This window comes from Vitis riparia, chromosome 1, assembly GCF_004353265.1.
Source record: "Vitis riparia cultivar Riparia Gloire de Montpellier isolate 1030 chromosome 1, EGFV_Vit.rip_1.0, whole genome shotgun sequence".
In the NCBI taxonomy this organism is placed as follows: Eukaryota; Viridiplantae; Streptophyta; class Magnoliopsida; order Vitales; family Vitaceae; genus Vitis; species Vitis riparia.
Genome location: NC_048431.1, coordinates 17,595,471 through 17,618,068, shown reverse-complemented (window position 1 = coordinate 17,618,068; position 22,598 = coordinate 17,595,471). Strand labels below are relative to the sequence as shown.

The window sequence follows — 22,598 nt, the reverse complement described above, 5'->3', positions numbered from 1 at the left end:
AAGGCCGTACAAGGATTTTTGGAGTTTGCAAACCTGATTCTTTGCCATACTTCCTTCGAAACCAGGTGGTATTTCCATGTAGACTTCCTCTTCTAGGTCACCATTTAGAAACACATTTTTTATGTCCAGTTGTTGCAAGCACCAATCTTGATTGACAGCCAATGAGAGAAGAATCCCGATAGTGTTCAGTTTTGCAACAGGAGCAAAAGTCTCCTGATAGTCTATCCCATAGGATTGTGTAAACCCTCTAGCTACCAAACGAGCCTTGAATCTCTCGACTGATCCATCTGCTTTGTATTTTATGGTGAAAATCCACTTGCACCCCACGGGCCTCTTCCCAACCGGCAAATCTGTGATAGTCCACGTCCCATTCTTCTCAAGTGCATCAATCTCATCTTGTACTGTCTTCTTCCATTCTGAAATTTTTAATGCCTCTTGTATTGTGTTGGGAACCTGAGTATCATCAAGAGAAGTAGCAAATGCTCTGTAAGATGGTGATAGCCCTTCATATGTAACATAATTCCCAATTGGGTGATCTGTACATCTCCTAACACCCTTCCTCAATGCAATCGGCAGAGTAGAATCATCAATGCTGGGAATTAACACCTCTCCAGCCCTATCCGCACCTATGTTCTCTTCAGGAAGACTTGAATTGGAGTCGATATATTGGCCACATGTTGACTGTGATCCGTGCTCTAATTCCTGTCTTTTCCTCCTCCTGATGTAAACTTGTAAGTTCTGATTAGCAAGTTGTGGGGCTATAGGTTGAATAGGCATGGGAGACTGGATGGTCACAGGAGATGGCTGGACTGATGACGGTATGGGTGTGGACAACTCAGTGGGCGCGAATTGAAAAGGATTTGGTGACTCTGAGTGAAAAGAAGGTACACCCTCAAGAATAGACTCCCAAACTTGATGTTCATTCATGCTCTCCCCCTGAACATGAGATTTGGGATAGAAGAAGACATGTTCAAAGAAAGAGACGTCCATGGTGGTGTAAAATCTTTTGTTGGTTGGAGAATAGCATTTGTACCCTTTTTGGGTTGGAGAATACCCTAGGAAAATGCACTTATTCGCTCGAGGAGCAAATTTGCTACGATTTTGAGGATACACATGAACGAATGCTGTGCAACCAAATACTTTGAGTGGTAAATCAGAAGAGGCTGCACGGGTGTGAGGAAATTGTTTTAAGAAAAGTTGACGTGGGGATTGAAAGGTAAGCACTCTGGATGGCATACGGTTAATCAAATAAGTAGCTGTGAGAATAGCTTCCCCCCAGAAATAGTTTGGAACATTAAAGGAAAACATAAGGCACCGGGCAACCTCCAAGAGATGTCTATTCTTGCGTTCAGCCACCCCATTTTGTTGTGGGGTGTCAACGCAAGAACTTATGTGGATAATGCCGTGATTTTGAAGATAAGTACTGAGACTACTAGTAAAGTATTCCTTTGCATTATCTGACTTAAGGACTTGAATTTTGGAATTGAATTGATTTTGAACCATAAGATGGAAGGTTTGAAAAATGTGCCCGACCTCTGACTTTTCTTTCATAAGGAAAACCCATGTTACCCGTGTATGATCATCAACGAATGTCACAAACCATCGAGTGCAAGAAATATTTTTTATCCGGGAGGGACCCCACACATCACTATGTACTAGAGAGAAAACAGTCGAAGGTTTGTATGGGATTTGAGGATAGACTGTTCGAGTATGCTTTGCAAACTGACAAATTTCACAGTGATAAGATGCTGGATTTTTATTGATAAATAATTTGGGAAACAATTTTGCAAGGTAAACAAAGCTAGGATGACCAAGACGATAGTGTAACATTATAATCTCACTATCTTTATTGACCTTAGAATTTGACACAGAATTGAAAGACTCTAACATACTCTGAGACTGTACGCAACTTGCTTGAGAGACTTGGTTTGAGAATTGGCCACATGAGAGGAGGTAGAGCCCGGAACACAGTTCAGCACTGCCAATCATCTTCCCCGATTTCAAGTCCTGAAAAACACACAAGTTTGGATAAAATTTAGTAACACATTGGAGATCACGGGCCAATTTGCTAATGGACAAAAGATTACAATCCAAGTTTGGAACATGGAGAACAGAGTCAAGATATAAGTCTTTAGTAAGTTTTATAGAACCTGTCCCGGCAATTTTTGACTTTGAACCATCAGCAATATGGACGGATGAATGACCATTACTTGGCTTGTAATTTTGAAGAATGGTAGCATCTCCTGTCATGTGATCAGAAGCACCTGTGTCCACTATCCACGACTTCATTCCTCCTCGATTAGCAGTGAAGGCTACACCGGTAGTACTGCCACTGCCAACTTGGCTTAATAGTTTCTGTAGCATCTCCATCTGCTCTTTGTTGAATGGACTCGGCTCGGGAACAGAGGTGCTCTCAGAGTTGGCAGCCACGTGTGCTCTGCCATCTCTGTCAGACCGTGGCTTTGGTTTCCAATCAGCCGGTTTGCCATGAAGCTTCCAGCAAGTCTCCTTATAATGGCCTGGTTTCTTACAATAATCACACCAAGGCCTATCCCGTTTCTGACGATCTCCACCACTACTATTAAATGACCGAGTCGCAAGGGCAGAGGCATCCAATGTTGGGGCAGGTTGCTCTTTGGATCCCATCATCACTTTCTTTCTACTTTCTTCACGCCTAACCTCTGAAAAAGCCTCCCTGAGACTTGGCAGGGGTTTAATGCCCATGATTCGGCCTCTAACATCATCCAATTCCCTGTTTAGTCCTAGGAAAAACTTGAACAGTCTCTTTTGTTCCACAATTTTCCTGTATGTTGCTGCATCATCAGGACATTTCCATGAGTGAGTCTCGAATAAGTCAAGGTGCTGCCAATACCTTGTGAGTGTGTTGTAATACTGAGTAACTGTCTGCTCTCCTTGGCGGAAGTCATGTAGGGCTGATTCAACCTGAAAAAGTTCTGAAATATTTTCAGAACTTGAGTAAGTTTCTTTGGCTGCATCCCATATGTCCTTTGCAGTCCTAAACAACAAGAAATTTTCACCTATGTCATTATTCATGGAATTGATAAGCCATGACATGATCATGCTGTTTTCAATCTTCCACTTCCTGAAACCTGGTTCTGTAGTTTCTGGCATGACTGCTTCTCCAGTGAGGTACTCATCCTTTCCTTTACCGCAAATGAACAGCAACACAGATTGTGACCACTGTAAGTAGTTATGGCCATTTAATTTGTGTCCTGTGATGAGAATAGGAGAGGAATCACTACCACCAAGGTTTGGAATTTCAGATCTGCCTCCTAATTCTGGTGACGTGACGCTGGATACTTGTGATGATGCCATTCCGTATTTCGTCATGGACCGGAAAGGTAGAAGAACACTTCCCAAGGCACGTGCAGGGATTGGAGTTGAGGAAAAATAGCCGGAGGACATCGGAAAAGCTGATCGGAGGGCTCGCGGAGGCAAAAAGACCCCAAAAGAGGCACGTGCAGGGCTTGGATGGCAGAAACAGGTACGTAGGGTGGCTGGTCGGCGTCAGGCGAGCTTGGATTAGGAAGCGCGTCGCCGGAAAGTGGCTCACGCGCCCTCACGCGCCGGCGCGTGAGATGCAGTCGCCGGCCGGAAAAACGCGCGTGGGCGGCGCGTGGATGGTTTTCTGGCTCCGGTGTTTTTGGAAAAGTTGTAGATCTCCTCCAGACGTTCCTTGCGGTGTGAAAAAAAAAGGTCGCCAGAAAAGTTCGCCGGAAAGTTCGCCGGAAAAGTTCGCCGGCGGTGACTGTTTTTTTCTGACGACGATTAGACCGATCGGAAAGCGTTTTCTCCCTTGGCTCTGAGAACAGGGACTGATGACCGGAATGAGAGATGGTCGGATTGAGAGATGGCCAGAGAGATTTGGCCGGAATGAATGATGGCCTGAATACGAGGTGGCCAGAAGGGATTAGGGTTTCAGAAAACTGGCTCTGATACCATGAAGAATTTCTGAATTCCCTTTATTGATTCTTTAGGTACACACCATACACATATATATACACAACTGACTGAATAAGAAAAAATCAATCTAGCTTGATTCTCTCCTAAAATTAGGAAACTGAATCATCCTAAATGATCTCTCCTTCTTTATTCCTAAAATACTTTCCTAAATTAAAAAACCCTAACTTTGAATGTCAAATTTCAACAATTAGGAACCAAAAAAAACCAAAATTACTAAATTAAACAACTTGCTTACCTCAAATCTTCACTTTCTCTCTCTAGATCCTCTCTCTAACCCAAGCTACTATAGGTGAAATGCTGCAAAACGAGCTGTAAGCCCTTATAAAGGGGTCTCCATGCAGCCAAGTAGGAGGTGACAGGCCACATGGCTGCCACTAACCCCAACTTTCCAATTTTTCACTTCAGTCCTCCAAATTAACCAATATTAAACCTACAATTGCCCATTAGTCCTTTAGGTTTTCATAACTCTAATCAGCCCCTAAGAACCTAATAAGCATGCTTGAGTCATTAACTAATCTCACTTAACCTTAATCAAAGTTTAATTCATAATTAAACAAGATTAACACTAAACTAGTTTTAACATCTAATTAAGCACGTTTAAAGTTAAGTACCAAGATAATCATTATTGCCTATTTAATTCATTAGTGCTAGGTATTACAATAATGATGAAGGAGGCTACCACAGCTTTTGGTATCCAAAAATAGCCAAGAGGGAGAAATTGTGACTAATGAGGTGGTCCCCTTGTTGAGAGACTGCTAGCAGTGGAGGTGATGTAAGACGATCAAATAAGGTGGGCTAGGGCTTCAATCTTTTAGGATTTAAGGAGGTGAAAAAGAATGAAATTATAGCAATAGGAAAAAAAGAAAAAAAAGAAAAGAAAAAAAAGATAGCAAAATAAAAGATAAAAAAGGAAGATTGGAAACTTTAGAGTCTCACTAAGGCCTTTGACGTAAGAGAAAAGCAATGAAATCTTATCATTGAAAATTGCAGTGTATGCAAAAAATCTTAATATTATCATAATCAATCATTCATTAATCCCATTTACATCAATTAACTTTATTTATAGGCTTTAAAAAACCCTAAAAATTGAATACAATTGTGAAAAAAAACCTACGTAGTAACTTATTAGGAATTTTATTCCTTTCTTAAAACTATTTAATCTTCTAAAAAACTTTATAAGAAAACAGAAATTTTCTTTTTACAATTAGAAACTTACTTTATAGAAACTTCTTGTAATAAGAGTTTGTATTAAAGAAGAGTTCTATATTCTAAAGATTTAAATAAAAACTTTTGGAAAAAAAGATATTAATTTAGAAAATAGAAAGTTTAGAAACTTCTTTTAAAGAGAATTCTAAAATTTCACAAATTGTCAATGGAACTTGAGTGCCGACCACTAACTAACTATGACACTAGAAAAACTAAAAACTGCATAATTACCTAAATGCCCTTGATAGAGTAATTTAAGATTTCATTATTTCATTTTTTGAGTAGATTTTGGAGTTCATTCCCATTAGGAAGACATGATGATGCCAAATGAAATTATGGCCCATCTGTTGGAGAAGGTGGTTTTGGAATAAAACTCACATTCAATGTCATAATTTTACAAAGAATAAATAAATGTTCCAAGTAAAAAAAAAAAAAAAGCAAAATAAACTAAAGTTGACCTATTACTTGAAGCCCCCTTGTCACTGATGGATCCATCCGAGCCTCTATAAGCATGGACAATAAGAAGAAATGCACCCAAAACAGTCTCCAAATAAGAGTGGTTCTTCTCAAAGTCCTGCAAACAAGCTCTGTTTGGGTTCTCATTGTCATGTCCATTCTGGAAGTTTAACAGTGAGAGCATTGATCCTGAAAGAGTGGTCTTCAAGGAGGCTTGCCAAGCATTCAGATGATGGTCTCTTGGTGCCGGAAAGCTTAGTGGCATCAAGGACGGGTTCTCTCTCCTTTAGCTTCTTGCGCTTGACAAAGGCAGACTCAAACGGGTGATTTTTGGAGGAGAGCATATGCAGCTTCAGGGGTGGGCTCTCAAAGGTGGCCATGCTCCCATGTGTTCCAGTATTTTTGGTGCAAAATCTGATGATTTGTCAACTCTAGTTGTCTTGTATAGCTAGATTTTCAGCTCCCAAACATGAATACCAAGCATCAGTGCTGAGTTTGGTGGGTACGAAGGTTGGGAGGATGGTGATCTGGTTCTAAGGCTTTTGGCATGGAGTTGTTTAGCTTGGGATTTGGATTTGATGAAGGATTTTGAATGGAGAATCGAATGGTTGGGAGAAAGGAATCGGAAATGTCTTCTTCTGGGGGTGTTAGGATTTGGATGAGTTGTGTGGAGACTGCCAGGTATTGAGGATGCCAAGGCCAGGAACAAGCAAAAACTGGCCACATGTACACTGAAGTGGCCATGCATGCGGATTGCATGCACATGGGAAAGAATGGGAAGAAGCTTGTAGGAAATGAGTGGTGGAGTGGTGGGAGAAACAGGCCCCAATGCATCTTGCTCATCAGTCATTGTGGTCAATTGTTGAAGTCATGCATGCCCTCACAGCTAGGAGGCAGGTTTGGACCAGAATTGCCAACTGGGATTTCTTCAGGTGAACCAAATAAATGGAGCGGGTGCTCATGTAGCAACTGTAAGGTGGCCATGCAAGTTGGAATCACGTACATGTGGAGAGGATGACTTGGCAGGTTTTGGAATGAACCCCATCTTTCCTTCTGTTGTTATCTGCTCCATCACAGTGAATTTTGAGCTTGCTGAATGGATGAGTTGAGGGCCTGGAACCACTTCTGTCCTGCTTCTCTGGTGTTCAAGTGGCAGCCAGAATCTCCATAAATCAATCTCTAAAAATTCACCCCATTTCCAAAATTATATATACGAGTTATACATCAACTGAAGGGTGCAGAAGTGAATTTTCACCACTAGCAAATATATGGATACTGGCAGGAATTCTCTTAGATTCTGGAACAAAAGCGACCACATGGGACCTGGGTACCTTAGAAAGCTCAACATGTAGCGGTATCTAGAATCATGGAGAAGAACTATGAGTGAGGAAATTTTGCTTAACCAAACTTCATAAATGACATTTCTCAAAACCCACTCTCCTATAACCATCCCAGTTCAGACAGTCATTTCTGCTTCCTGTTTCTCATCTTCTGATGCTCCAGCTTTAACTAATCCAGTGCAGTAGGTTATTGACCCAGATTAAAAAAGATTAGGTAGGGCAAGATTCTTGGAACGCTTAACAATCTCAACACCACCCAAAAGAACCTCAATCACCCTCAACATCCATGAGCTGAGATCTGCTTCCAGCCATTGTTTCCAGAATTGTATCAAATACATGCTCGCGAGTGGCTTGGGAATCCATGCTCCTTCTAGGAACCTGATGTGAGAAGCTGAGAAGTAGAGAGCTTCGTGAGAATTATGCTCCATTTCTTGATTTCTTCCTTTGATGAGATTACCCATCATACTATGCATCAGTCAATCATCACCAAATCCTCCAGGTGTGCTGAGTATTTCCTTGCAAAGTTCCGACTTAGCACAGCTGGGAAGCACAAGGTTCCGCCCTCTTGGATGCGGCAAAGAACCAGCTCAGGGCTTATGAACCAGTGAAGAGCAGCAGTGGAAGAAGCGCTGAGAAATATCGCAGAAGATGCCCTCCCAACTGCCATAGTTACTGATGAAGAAGTGCAACTGCATGCTTTGACTCATCTTCAGCACCCAGAATAATATTCACAAAGTCGAGAACTTGAATGCTGATATTTTTCTGAAGGAAATTTGTAAGTGCCATATGGTCTGGAGTAGGGATATGCTTCCTCAGTATCAAAGCCACCCTTGTCCATGAGGAGAAAAGTAAACATGGTTCACAAGCTGCTGATGACCTGAGCAAACCACGAATTTCGTGCAGGAGAGCATAAACTTCAAGAATGCTCTCAATGAGCTCTTCAGGAAATAAGATGACACCATGGTACTTGGTTTATTCAGCCAATGCACCTTCCTTTAATGCCTACTGGGATACATGTCCATGTCTTCAACTTAATAAGGGTCATTCCTTAAAAGCTCTTCAAATATCTCTTCTTCTTGTCCAAACTGAGGTTCATTCTCTTAAATCCTCCTAATTTCTTATACCCTAGAATGAGCTCACAAGCAGTCATGCTAAGGAAACCTTTCTCCAGAACACCTTTATGATCAGAAACTGGAAGCATGCACCAACCCCCAAGTCGTCAGTTTGCAAACATAATTTCCATCAAGGAACACCTTGGCGGGCTTCAGATTTCCATGGACGATTGAAGGCTTGTTGGAGTGAAAGAAGATAAAGGCAGAACATATCTCTCTGTTTTCACTCTTCCCCCTCCTCTATTTTCATAAAATGAAAGCTTCCTTGAAGATCCTGTGTCAAATCTTCTATGAATGCTCTCTGATATTGGGACAGAGACAGCAATAAACTTTAACACCAAAATCAAGAGCAGAGTGAAGATTTGCTTCATTTATACTACTGGCTCGGTCATGACTCCATCCACATGTACTACGAGAACATCTCCACATTTGCGGAATGCCTTCCTGGTACACAAGAATCACCCAAGTTAAACCCAACAACCTCAAATTTCTGTATCAACACCCTCAACTTGTCCAAATCATTGCTTCCATCTTCTGGTTGATCCAAATGATCTGGGATTGCGGGGAGCCTCCTGGTAGCAGCTGAATCTGCTCCTTTACATTGGCAGAAGAAAACTTTTGAGAAAGATTAACTCATCCAGAAATTTGGGCCCATTGATCCATGACCTGCAATAGAACCTGGATGTACCACCGCTTGACCAGTGCACCCAAACGGAATCTACACTACCATTTGAAGTACTCTGATGAGAAGACCGCCCATTGTCTCTGGCTTTGGTATGTGGAGTTTGCATCTCTCAAGACAAAATATGGAGGAATCTCCCTAGGTGCCGTACCAATACCCCACAGAACTGTCTTTACCTGAATCTGAGGTAATAATCAGCTTACTCTTACTTCCCCCTTATGGTGCAGTTTGCAATAATGAACCCAGAGCCACCAAAACATTCCATTGCCATACCAAATCCGACGGTAGGTTTAGAGCATTGTGAGCACTCATCCAGCAAGAATAGCAGGCCTCCCCTTCTCTCCTCTGCTCCTCCTCTCTGTTGTTGTTTTTTTTTTTTTTTTTTTTTTTTTTAATTTCTCTCCTCTTCTTGCTCTCTCAAAACCAACTCTCCAGAAGGAGCTTTCTCCCACAATCCTTGCACTCCCACCAATCTCTCCGACTGATAAATCCATCAATCCATTTCCTCAGATCAAGTGCATCTAAAAAAACTTAAGAGAAGGAACAGAGACCAGAACAGAGGAGAACCAGAGAAAACCAGAAAAAGCAAACAAACAACATATGAACCAAGAAAAGCCACATCTCATGCTCTTTCAATGGGCTTGGACTGGTGGGAAGTGTATTGAGAGATTCATACAAGAAAAAGACAACCAATATCTCCAAATAAGGCCAAATGAAACAGAGCTTCGCTGAGTTCAAATAATACTAAAAAGAACAGTGAATGAAACAATGACAATGAGCGTATGAACAAGCTGGAAATCAGCAAAACTCATGTGTAGCCTCTGTTATCCATAACCAAACAAGCAAACAAAGCCCCAAACAGCAAGAGAAGAAGATGAAGAACAGTGGTAGTGAAGATGAAACAAGAGATACACAGTGAACTTACCTAAGAGCTCCTCTAAAGCAAAGATTGCTCGACTTCTCAATGCTCCTCCTCCATGCTTCTTGCCCCCCCTGAGAATCCTTTCTCTCTAAAAACAAAACATCCCCCCTCAAAATCCATATCCTCCCTGCCGAATCCTCTCCGTCCCCTCTAACTCACCCTCTCACTCAGAATATCCTCTGTATACTAACCACCACACCATGCCAAGCAGTGTCCTTCGCTACGTGTCTCTTGCAGCCCACTCCCCTGCAGAGATTGTCCCTTAATCTCCACTCTGCTCCCCTACGAAAACGTGCTCCAAAAAGGTGGGGAAAAAGGCCTCACAAAAGGTCAAAAAAGGGCTAAAAAAACAGAGGAAAGGACAGCCAGGATGAGGACACATGTCTTCATCCCAACCAACCTGCCCAAAAGAGCTCTAAAGCTCTGAAAACACAAACTCTAAAAAAACCAATCCTAAGAGGCCTCCAATAATCGTGCTTGGACCCAAAATAATCCTCTAATGGTCTCCAAAATGTAGCTCAAAAATCAATAATGAGCCGAGTAGACACGAACCTCGAAGGGATGATGAAAAATTGAGTGAAAAGGATCCTAAACATGCGCTAAAAAAGAGCGGAGTGAGAGGAAAAATAATAATTAAAATATGTGTGTTAGAGACAAAATAAAGGGTCTACACATTGACAAGGGTTAAAGACCCCCATCGATAACCTCAACCTTTTGCTTTCTTGAACCAGGATTATAAATTAAGAAGAAATTGGACTCAATTATGATATGGTTTATGGCCCTTGAATAAATGATTTTGAGGGTTTTGAAGGAGTTTTTGAGAGATTGGGAGCAAAAAGAGAGAAGAACCATGTAGTGTCTTAACACCTTGTTCAAGAGCTCTAGCCCTTCCTTGGTGAAGGGAACTTTTCTCTAAGGTTTCATTTGTGGTAGCTGCTTTTTCTATTGCCTCAATGGTATTCTGGTGGGTACTGTCACTTGTTCCATCATATAGTATTTTAAAAGACTATCTAGGTTTACACTTTGGGGCTTGCCTCAAGGTGAAGCTATGCAAATTAACCTTGATGCTAATGCCTTGACATTGGGTAATTGTGGCTTAAGCATCACCATGTTGAGGTTTATGGCCTAGAGTTATAGCCTTGACACTCTTGAGGCTTCACTCTAGTCAAAGGGTTTTAATTGGTTCAAATTTTTTATAAGTTTTTTATATATATCTTTTATAAGAGGTTTCAGCCTTAATGTTTGATGCTTTTAATGAGTTATGCTTTTGTGGTGGTTTTGTTTTAGATTTATAAATTTTGTAGGTCCAAGACCAAGGTTAAACCTTGTACAAAGTAAGAACTTAGTTGACTACCAATTGACCTTATTAAGTGGAAAGGGAAAAAAGAGACTAAGAAAAAGAAATAAAGGAGTTGTTGGCCATTGTAATGGCTGAGATCATATATAATCATTATTTTACTGTTGATAGATAAAGGAAAAAGATCATTACGATTGATGGATCAACAAGAAGAATAGGTGAACATTTACACTAATAGGGAGAATATAAATATTCAAATATGATTTTGACTCCTTAGAGTATCCTACTAGTGATAGTGATGGTAGTGCTAAAGATTATTTGATGAAGTTATGCGAGGTTTGATTTTTGAAGGGACAAAAGGAACTAAATTAGAAACTATTGAGAATGAAAAATATTAATTTGATTATTATGAATTATATGAATTTCTTATTATTCATTTTTTTGTATGATTTTATTATTATTATTATTATTTTGAGAATTTGTTTATTCTTTTTGTTAATTATTTATGTTTAGGTTGAGGCTTTTGCCTTGTTTTGCCTCCATGTTTGTGTCTCACCTCATTTGGGCAAAACACCTTAATTCCACCTTTAACATTTTAAAACATTGCTACCATATTGAAGTATACCATGCAACTTCCAATAAATGTCTTTGGTGTGCCTAAGTTTACTGTAATAGTTGCACCAAAGGGTCTCCTTTTCTTCCTCCTATTGGAGTCCAACCTTTGAATTCAGTTAAATTATTATCTTGAGTTGTGTTTAACGTTGAGTGCACTTGTGAAATTGGTCCCAACATTACAACTCATTTGCTTTCTTCACTACACACATGACAAAACTTCTCTTGAAGATGAAGAGTATTTTTACCAAGTATTAGACACCTTACCTAATCTAAATCAGAGTTGAGACCAGCTAGAAATTGAAAGGTCTTGTTCCATCATCTTATTCAATTGGGCTATATCTGCTACAGACTTCATTTCGAAGTGTTGGTAGCAATCTAACTCCTACCACAAGCCTTTCAACATATTGAAATAGGTTGTCACCAAGGAATCCCTTTGTTTGGTATTGTGGATCCAGTTCTTCAACTCATAAATCTAAGCAATGTTTCCCATATTTGAGTACGTTTGAGACACTACATCCCAAACATCTTTTGCAATAGATGGGTATAGGGAGGTTTGTTGTTTCTTGGCTGCATATGGAGTTCAACAACCAAGTTAATATCATGGAATTTTCTGCATCCATGATTCAAACCAAGAGTTGGTATTGTACTGAGTAAATACCCAGTTTTCTCCTTACTTTTTGAGAAATAACTTCGCTGACTAGGTTTGCTTAAGAAAATTAATCCTATTAAGTTTCTCAGTTTTAATATGGAGATTAGGATTATCAAAGTGGACCATAGTTTTTGGTTGACCCAAAGAAATCTCAGAGAAACGATTTTGAGAAAATTTTGACATTAATAAAAAATTGAAGGTTTCTTTAGAACAAGAAATTGATAACAAGCTTGTCAGGGAAGGCTAAGCAGAGGAAAAAGAAAAACCTTCCTGCATTGAATGGCCAAGAAGGAGAAACAGCTTCAGAATTAGAGCAAGACTTTCCTAGGCCCTGATACCATGTTGGAGAAGGTGTTTTTGGAATTGAACTCTCGTATTGAGGATCAGAACTTTATAAAGAATAAATAAATGTTTGAGTACAACCAAAAACAGAAACAAAAATAAACCTAAGTTGACCTATTCCTAAGCCCTGAATATATAGTCAACAATGTACACCAAATTACATAGATACAACCCTAATTAGTTGGTCATCCTAGACATCAGCATTTATGCTATTAATTAGCACAGATTCTAACACCATCATGTAGGTTGATTAGAAGTCGATCTTAACAAGAAATAGACATTTTTTTTTATAAACTTGAATGGATAAATGGTCATGTAATGGAGATGATCAACAATGATTTAGAAATGAAAAGAAAGAAACTAGAGTATTTCCAATGGAGTCCCATTTAGTATATAGAGTGTGGTAGAATTAATTAAAGAATATGCTTTCTGTAGAATTTAATGTCTTCGGTTCCTTGTGTTTAGAAGTGTCAAGATTGCTTCCTGGTACAAGGAAAAATTTCTGAGTTTTTTTTTTTTTTCTAATTTCTTCTTTCTTATTCTTAGATTTCTTTTTTTTTTTTCATCTTTCTTTTTCCTCTCTCTATCTCTCTTTGGTTCAAGTTGTTGGCTTCCAATTCTGTAAGATATTCTCTTCTTTTTTCAAGTCATGGGGTTTCAAGTCTGTAAGAAATTTTCTTCCTTTATCTGCATCCGTTTGTTAATTTCCTTTCCCTTTTTTGTAGGTTGCACAGGAGATATCATCTTTGATACATTCTGAAAGTTTCTTGACTGAACCTTATGTTGCACATGTAATTTTGGAAGCACTTACCTGTGACTCTGCCTTATTTATTGGGAACAGCATGGCAATACGTGATGCAGATATGTATGCGCGAAATTCGGCTGACTGTACTCATAGGATTGGAGATACAGTTTTGAGCTTAGGACTACCATTTCACTGGATACAGGTGTCTGGAAACAGGGGAGCCAGTGGTATTGATGGTTTGCTCAGTACTGCTATTGGTTTTGCTGTGGGATGCAATAAACGAGTAAGCACTTGAAGATATACTTTACATGTCTAGAAGAAAATGTTTTTTTAATCTTCTGACTTAACATAATTAATTTACTAGTTGCTGCTTTTTTTTGTGGTTTTTGTTTTTGTTTTTTTTGTTTTTTTTGTTTTTTGTTTTTTTTTTTTCCATTTTTGAAGGTTAGTAGACAATCGTGTTCTACATATAACCTATGGATAGGTCTATTAGTAACAACTTATGTTTTTTGCTATTGGATTTAATGAGGAAGAAGAATATTTCATCTTATTTTTTCAATGAATCAATACAAGATATATGTACAAGACTCCTCAACTCTAACAAGGAAAGAATTACAATCCCTAAGTTGTACAACTCCTAAAATTAAGGGATCAGATTGCTTAGATTTATGGTAAAGGAAAAATAGGATCACTATATTAGAATCTAGCCTAAAATAAATACAAAAAACATACAACTTATTTTGACACTACAGCTACAACTCATTTTGACTTTCCAACACTCCTCAAGCTGTAAAATATATATTTTCCATTCCTAGCTTGTTAGTGATCGCTTGAAATGAGTCATTAGCCAGTCCCTTGGTTAGGATATTTGCAAGTTACCCTCTAGTTGAAACATATGGAGTGCAAATCAACCTACCATCCGATTTTTCTTTTATGAAATGTTTATCAATCTCCACAAGTTTAGTACGATCGTGCTAAACTGGATTGTGAGCAATGCTGATGGCTGACTTGTTATCATAGTATAACTTCATTGTTCCTTCCTATCTTGTTCCAAGATCATCCAGAATGATTTTTAAACAGAGCAACTCACAATCCCTGTACCATCGCTCTAAACTTTGCCTTTGCACTCAATCTAGCAACAACTGCTTGCTTCTTACTTCTCCAAGTAACTAGATTTTTACCTAAAAAATTACAATAGTCTGATGTTGACTTTCGATCTATCATTGATCCTGCCCAATTTGCATCTATATAAGCTTCCAAGTTTAGTTCTTTATCTTCTTAAATAGAATTCCTTTTCCTGGTGTAGCCTTTAGATAGCGGAGAACTCTGTATACTGCTTCTAGATGTGCTTGCCTAGGAGAGTGCATGAATTGACTCACTACACTTACAACATATGCTATATCTAGTTGTGTGTGTGACAAGTAGATTAATTTCCTAACTAAATTTTGATACTGCCCTCTATTTACCATTGTTGATTCAGGTGAATCACCTAGCCTATGATTATGTTCAATTGGCGTTTCACTTGGCTTGCATCCTAGCATCCTTGTTTCTTTAAGAAGATCAAGAGTTTACTTCTGTTGTGACACAAAAATGCCATTTCTTGAGTGAGCAACTTCAATTACTAGAAAATACTTTTAACTTTCCTAGGTTTTTTATCTTGAACTCCTTGGCCAATCATTGTTTAAGTTGTTTTATCTCCTCCAAATCATCACTTGTAACAATGATATCATCAATATAAACTATTAGAGCAGTGACCTTTCTAGAAGAAGAGCATTTGATAAAGAGAGTGTGATCTTCTTGACTTTGTTGAAATTCCATCTCTATCATAGCTTTGGTGAATCTTCCAAACCAAGGTCTAGGAGATTGTTTTAGTTCATACAATGCCTTCTTGGGTTTGCACATGTTAGCTGTACATATCTGTACATACCATAATGTGGTTGTTTCCTTAGGGATAACACCTTCCTAATCAGGTCTCTCAATTGTATATATATATATATGCATTACTCCTCTGATAAATATAGAAAATAAGAAGTACCTTGATTTTGGTTACATGGTATCAGAGCCATTGGCTCAAAGTCTGGGAGGTGTCGTGATCGGCCGGTACCCGAAGTCCGGCGACCTGAAGCTGAACGCGTGAGAAGCAGGACGCATCAACTCACGCGCCGGCGCGTGGAGGAGCGTAGCAGCTTCTGTTGACCTCCGATCAGTTGCGTGGGTGTCGCAATCCAGTTCTCTGGCCAAGGATCAGTTGCGTGGGTGTCGCAATCCCGTTCTCTGGCCAAGGTGATCTCGCTCCGCTCTTGTTCTTTGAGATTCTGCCCTTGGGGCTCCGTGAATGAACCCTTTCCTGATCCCGATCTCTCTGGTTACCGCGAGTCACCGCTGCAATCCTCGAGAAAGAAAGAGAGAGATTTGTGGATGGTGTTGAGATTCTGCCATTGGGACGCGTCGACGAAGATTGGTCAGATTTGTCACCTTCGCCGGAACCTTGCCCCTCGATCCACCTTCCGGAGACGCCTTCTTCTCAGATGCGCGTATCTCAGATCCCGACACCCTCTCACGCTTTCTCTTCGACGCTGATCACCGGCGTTCCCCCTGCTCCGCCGCAACCTTAGATTCGCACTTTGCTCCGAATCTGGCCGGCTGTTCCCTGTACATCACAGTCGCCGGAAACCGAAGGTTGTGATTCTCCTTCCGCCCACCTTGGCAGCCACGACAGCAATCCATTTTGTCAAGGGGTTTTATAGTTGCTTTTGACGCAATCTTTGACGCTTTTGCCCCTTTGTGTAAGAAAGGTACTTGTCTCTTTCTTCTTGCTGTGTGGCGAATTGTAATTTCTGGTCTGGGCTGATTACTTTGGAGATTGAATTTTATCATGGAAGAGAATAAGCATTCTGTTGCTGATATAGTGCCCATTGTGTCAAAAATAACTGAACACAAATTAAATGGGTCTAATTATAGTGAATGGAGCAAGACTATCAAAATTTATCTGAGAAGTGTTGCTAAAGATGATCACTTGACTGAGGAACCTCCTACTGATATCACTAGAAAACTTTGGTTGCAAGATGATGCACGGTTATTTCTGCAGATGAAAAACTCTATTAATAGTGATATTGTTGGTCTGCTGAGCCATTGCGAATTTGTTAAGGAGCTAATGGATTATCTTGATTTTCTGTATTCTGGAAAAGGAAATGTCTCTCGGATGTATGATGTATGGAATGCCTTCCATTGTCCTGAAAAGGGAGCTAAATCCCTCACTGCATATTTTATGGACTTCAAGAAGGTATATGAGGAATTGAATGCACTTATGCCTTTTAGTCCGGATGTTAGAGTCCAACAGGTTCAACGGGAACAGATGGCTGTTATGAGCTTCTTATCCGGTCTCCCATCTGAGTTTGAGACTGCCAAATCTCAGATTCTTTCTGGTTCTGACATTGGTTCCCTTCAGGAAGTTTTCAGTAGAGTTCTACGAATTGAGAATGTCTCATCTTCTCAGCACACCAATGTTCTTGTTGCCAAAGGAGGAAATGCAGACAATACAAGAAGGGTGAATAATAGGGGCGGAAACAGGGCATTCGAAAATCGTGGCAATGATTCAAGTACTATTGTGTGTTTTTACTGCCATGAGGCTGGCCATACCAAGAGAAACTGCAGGAAATTGCAAAATCGAAATCGGAGAATTCAAACTGCCAATGTTGCTACATCTGATACTGCTACGTTTTCAGACTCCTCAGACAAGATCATCACTATGACAGCAGAAGAGTTTGCCAAATATTCACAGTATCAAGACACACTGAAAGCATCTACTCCTGTTAGTGCTCTGGCAGAGTCAGGTAAAACATGTCTTGTCTCCTCCTCAAACAAATGGATAATTGATTCAGGTGCCACAGATCATATGACAGGTAATCATAAAACTTTCTCTACTTTCAGAACACATTCTGCTCCCCCTGTTACTGTTGCTGATGGTTCTACCTATGAGATTAAAGGGTCTGGGACTGTGAAACCAACATCTTCTATTACGTTATCGTTTGTGTTAAACTTACCAAATTTGGCCTTTAACCTAATCTCTGTCAGTAAACTTACCAAAAATCTGAATTGTAGTGTCTCATTTTTCCCTGATCATTGTGTGTTTCAGGATCTTATGACGAACCGGACATTTGGTAAAGGACATGTATCTGATGGGCTCTATATTCTTGACGAGTGGGTACCTCGACCAGTTGCGTGTGTTAGTACTGCCTCTCCTGTTGAAGCTCATTGTCGGTTAGGACATCCTTCTCTATCGGTGTTGAAGAAATTATGTCCTCAGTTTGATACTTTACCTTCATTAGATTGTGAGTCGTGTCATTTTGCGAAGCATCATCGTAGTTCTTTAGGCCCAAGGATTAATAAACGGGCTGAGTCTTTGTTTGAGTTAGTACATTCTGATGTTTGGGGTCCGTGCCCTGTTACTTCTCAAACTGGGTTTCGATATTTTGTTACCTTTGTGGATGATTTTTCTCGAATGACTTGGATTTATTTTATGAAGAATCGTTCAGAAGTGTTTTCCCATTTTTGTGCTTTCTCTGCTGAGATTAAAACCCAATATGATGTGTCTGTGAAAATATTAAGAAGCGATAATGGAAAAGAATATGTGTCTAACTCATTTCAGAATTACCTGCGTCACCATGGGATTCTTCATCAAACATCATGTGTTGATACTCCTTCTCAAAATGGGGTTGCTGAAAGAAAAAACAGGCATTTACTTGAGACAGCTCGTGCACTCATGTTCCAGATGAAGGTTCCGAAACAGTTTTGGGCTGATGCCGTTTCCACAGCTTGCTTTCTGATCAATCGTATGCCCACTGTAGTGCTTAAAGGTGATATTCCGTACAAAGTAATACATCAACAGAAATCAACTTTTCCCCTTGAACCAAGAATTTTTGGATGTACATGCTATGTTAGAGATACAAGGCCTTTTGTTACTAAACTTGATCCTAAGGCGTTACGGTGTGTTTTCTTGGGGTACTCAAGACTGCAAAAGGGCTATAGATGTTTCTCGCCTGATCTCAATAAGTATCTAATTTCAACGGATGTTGTGTTTTCCGAAGACACATCCTTCTTCTCTTCACCCACAAGTTCCGCAAGTGAGGAGGATGAAGAATGGCTCGTGTATCAAGTGGTTCATTCAAGACCAATTGCTGGACAATCAAGTGTGGCTGATTCTGATGCGTCTCTTGCTCATTTGGGTCCTGTTGTTACTATTCCTCCTGCTCCAGACAAACCACCCATTGTCCAGGTGTACTCTCGGCGCCCAGTGACAACAGATACATGTCCTGCACCAGCTCCTTCGTCATCTGATCCTTCCAGTGATCTCGACCTTCCTATTAGCCTTCGAAAAGGTAAGCGACACTGCAAATCTATCTATTCCATTGCTAACTTTGTGTCTTATGATCACCTGTCACCTTCCTCAAGTGTCCTTGTAGCCTCTATAGATTCTATTTCAGTCCCTAAAACTGTTACAGAGGCCCTGAATCATCCTGGGTGGAAGAATGCAATGCTTGAAGAAATCTGTGCATTAGAGGATAATCATACATGGAAACTTGTTGATTTGCCTCCAGGAAAGAAAGTTGTTGGCTGTAAGTGGGTCTTTGCGGTAAAAGTTAATCCTGATGGCTCTGTGGCACGACTGAAAGCCAGACTTGTAGCTAGAGGATATGCTCAGACATATGGAGTAGACTATTCTGATACTTTCTCTCCTGTTGCCAAACTCAATTCAGTTCGACTATTTATTTCTATTGCTGCTTCCCAACAGTGGATGATACATCAGTTAGACATCAAGAATGCTTTTCTTCATGGTGATTTAGAGGAAGAGGTCTATCTGGAGCAACCTCCTGGGTTTGTTGCTCAGGGGGAGTATGGGAAGGTTTGTTGTCTGAAAAAAGCTCTCTATGGATTGAAGCAGAGTCCCCGTGCTTGGTTTGGAAAATTCAGTAAGGAGATTCAAGCATTTGGCATGAACAAGAGTGAGAAAGATCACTCCGTTTTCTACAAGAAAACAGCTGCTGGTATCATACTTCTTGTGGTCTATGTCGATGATATAGTTATTACAGGAAATGATCATGCAGGAATCTCTGATCTTAAGACATTCATGCATTCCAAGTTTCATACAAAGGACTTGGGTGAACTGAAGTATTTCCTGGGAATAGAAGTATCAAGGAGCAAGAAAGGGATGTTCTTATCACAGAGGAAGTATGTGCTTGATCTGCTTAAAGAGACCGGTAAGATAGAAGCAAAGCCATGTACTACCCCGATGGTGCCTAATGTACAACTTATGCCAGATGATGGAGATCCCTTCTACAACCCTGAAAGGTATCGGAGAGTGGTTGGGAAGCTAAATTATCTCACCGTGACGCGACCAGATATTGCATATGCAGTAAGTGTTGTTAGTCAGTTCACATCTGCGCCTACAATAAAGCATTGGGCGGCTTTAGAGCAGATTTTGTGCTATCTAAAGAAGGCTCCTGGTCTAGGCATACTATATAGTAGTCAGGGACACACTCGTATTGAGTGTTTTTCTGATGCGGATTGGGCAGGTTCTAAGTTTGATAGAAGATCCACTACAGGTTATTGTGTGTTCTTCGGCGGGAATCTAGTGGCTTGGAAAAGTAAGAAGCAGAGTGTTGTATCCCGTTCGAGTGCAGAATCTGAGTATAGGGCCATGGCACAGGCTACTTGTGAAATCATATGGATACATCAACTCTTATGTGAAGTGGGATTGAAGTGCACAATGCCAGCAAAGCTTTGGTGTGACAATCAAGCCGCTCTTCATATTGCTGCGAACCCAGTCTATCATGAAAGAACCAAACACATTGAAGTTGATTGTCACTTCATTCGTGAAAAGATTGAGGAAAATCTAATCTCTACTGGCTATGTGAAGACTGGAGAGCAACTTGGGGATATTTTTACAAAAGCTTTAAATGGAACTCGAGTTGAGTACTTTTGTAACAAGCTGGGCATGATCAACATCTATGCTCCAGCTTGAGGGGGAGTGTTAGCTGTACATATCTGTACATACCATAATGTGGTTGTTTCCTTAGGGATAACACCTTCCTAATCAGGTCTCTCAATTGTATATATATATATATGCATTACTCCTCTGATAAATATAGAAAATAAGAAGTACCTTGATTTTGGTTACAGCACACATGGTTAATTGTAAAAATTTTATTAAACCTTGGTGGGGCATCCATATACACTTTTTCCTTTAAATCACCATGTAAGAATGCATTTTTGACAACAAATTGCTGCGACATTCAACGCAATTAGTTGCCAATGATAATAAAATTCCAACAATATTTATCTTTGCCACTGCTACAAGATGTAGCACATAATCATCATTAGTTTCTATTTTAGGTTCATCATTAGTTTCCTATTTCAATTATTTCCTTTATTTTTGCATTACAAATATTATTTAAAGGCTTATTGTAATTGTTAGAAAGGAGTTGAATATAATTTTTTAGAATTATTCCCCAATTTTTAGATCTTGTTGTGATCTCTGTGTTTGTTCTTCAGAGTTTTTTTGTTTTGTTTCAAAATAAACCTTTTGTTGCATCAAAATTGGTATTAAAGCAAGGATTTTTACGTCAATCTAACGGCTAATGACGGTTCTAGTGGAAAATGAACCATCGATGATAAACAGTAGTTCGAAAAAATTGAGCAACAACTCGACGAGATCGACGAAACTCTTCATAACCTCACATAGATGGTGGCTGCATTGACTGTCTAAGGGAGTCAGGAACCCATGGAGCAACAACCTATTTAGTGTGGTGACTGGCAAGAGGGTGGCTATGACAAGTTCAAGGCTGGTGGTGGCTTTCATGAGCGGCTACAAGGGTTTTTTTATGAACAAGATGAGTTTTTTCCTTCTTTTCAAGATGGTGATGATTTTCGACTTCGACAAAGGAGGAATATTCAACAAAGGCAGCAATGGAGGTTGGATTATTCATCAAGAGAAGAAAATGATTTCTATTTCAACTATCGGGCTAACAATCGGGGTCAAAATAACCAAGAATTTAAGATGAAGATGGATTTACCAAGTTTCGACGATTGACTATACATTGAAGATTTTCTCGATTGGGTCCATACCGTCGAAAACTTTTTCAAATATTCGAATATTTAAGAAGAAAATCAAGTAAAACTTGTGGCGTATAAGTTGAAAGGCGGAGCTTCTGCATGGTGGGAACAACTTCAATATAATCGTCAATAACAAAAAAAACAATGTGTTCATCCTTGGTCCAAATATGAAACGGTTGTTACAAAGGCGATTTTTCCCTTCGAATTATGAAGAATTTTTATACCATCAAAATTGTCGACAAGCCAACTGCATTGTGAATGAATACACAGAGGAATTTTATCCATTAAATGCCTGAGTTAATTTGTTTGAGATAGAGGATCAATTAGTTTGACAATAAATTTTTTTTTTGATAGGCAAATAAGAGGATGTATTATAAAAGCCTAGAAAGGCGAAAAGAGTACACACGAAGTATACAAGCAACACCCAAGGAGCTAGGCCAAAAAGAAAAACCTTTCTTCTATCTAGACAAAAGCCATTCTATAAAGTCAAACAAGGACAAAGAACGAGTCTCTAAATATACCCTACCCCAATTCACAAAAGTGTACAAAAAAAAGAGTTTTAGAGCTTGGTTGGTATGTTCATTGTCATTGAACACTCTTTCATTTCTCTCCCTCCAAAATGTCCACATTAAACAAAGGGGAGCAGCCCTCCAAGCTTTTTCCTTTCCCTTACTCACAAAAGCACCATGCCAAGCTATCAAATTCCTTTTGATTGAGGAGTGCAGGACCCACTGCACGTCAAAAGGGGAGAAAAGCTACCTCCATAACATTGTAGCCTTCTTGCAGAATAGGAGCAAGTGGTCACTAGTTTCCTCTTCCATTTTACACAAATAACATCTATTTGGTAGTATCCAGCCCCTTCTTTTAAGCTGAACAGTAGTCAAAATTCGGTTCCAAGACGCTTACCAAGCAAAAAAATAGTTTGACAATAAATGTTGAAAATCAAATCAATAAGTCCATGATGCGCACTCAGAGTAACTTTTGGCGACCAACCCAAGAAGCTTCTTGCTCCAAGGGGATCAACAACTTCATGCAGTAGCGATAATAGCAATAAAGATACCCTTTCAACTCAAAATTTGACGCAAAATCAAAGTGGAATTTCAACCCCTGTTTGATCTAATACTCAAGGCCGAAAC

General features: G+C 39.7%; 1 protein-coding gene across 3 annotated transcripts in view; it reads left to right on the top strand.

Annotated features, from left to right (window-relative positions):
* The window catches only part of LOC117913286 (protein PHYLLO, chloroplastic), a 136,308-nt gene that overhangs the window by 59,573 nt on the left and 54,137 nt on the right, over positions 1 to 22,598 (top strand). For all 3 annotated transcript variants that reach the window (XM_034828241.1, XM_034828235.1, XM_034828245.1), the window contains one exon: positions 13,331 to 13,633. In XM_034828241.1, the coding sequence (XP_034684132.1) occupies positions 13,331 to 13,633 (303 nt within the window). The remainder of the gene's footprint in view (positions 1 to 13,330; positions 13,634 to 22,598) is intronic.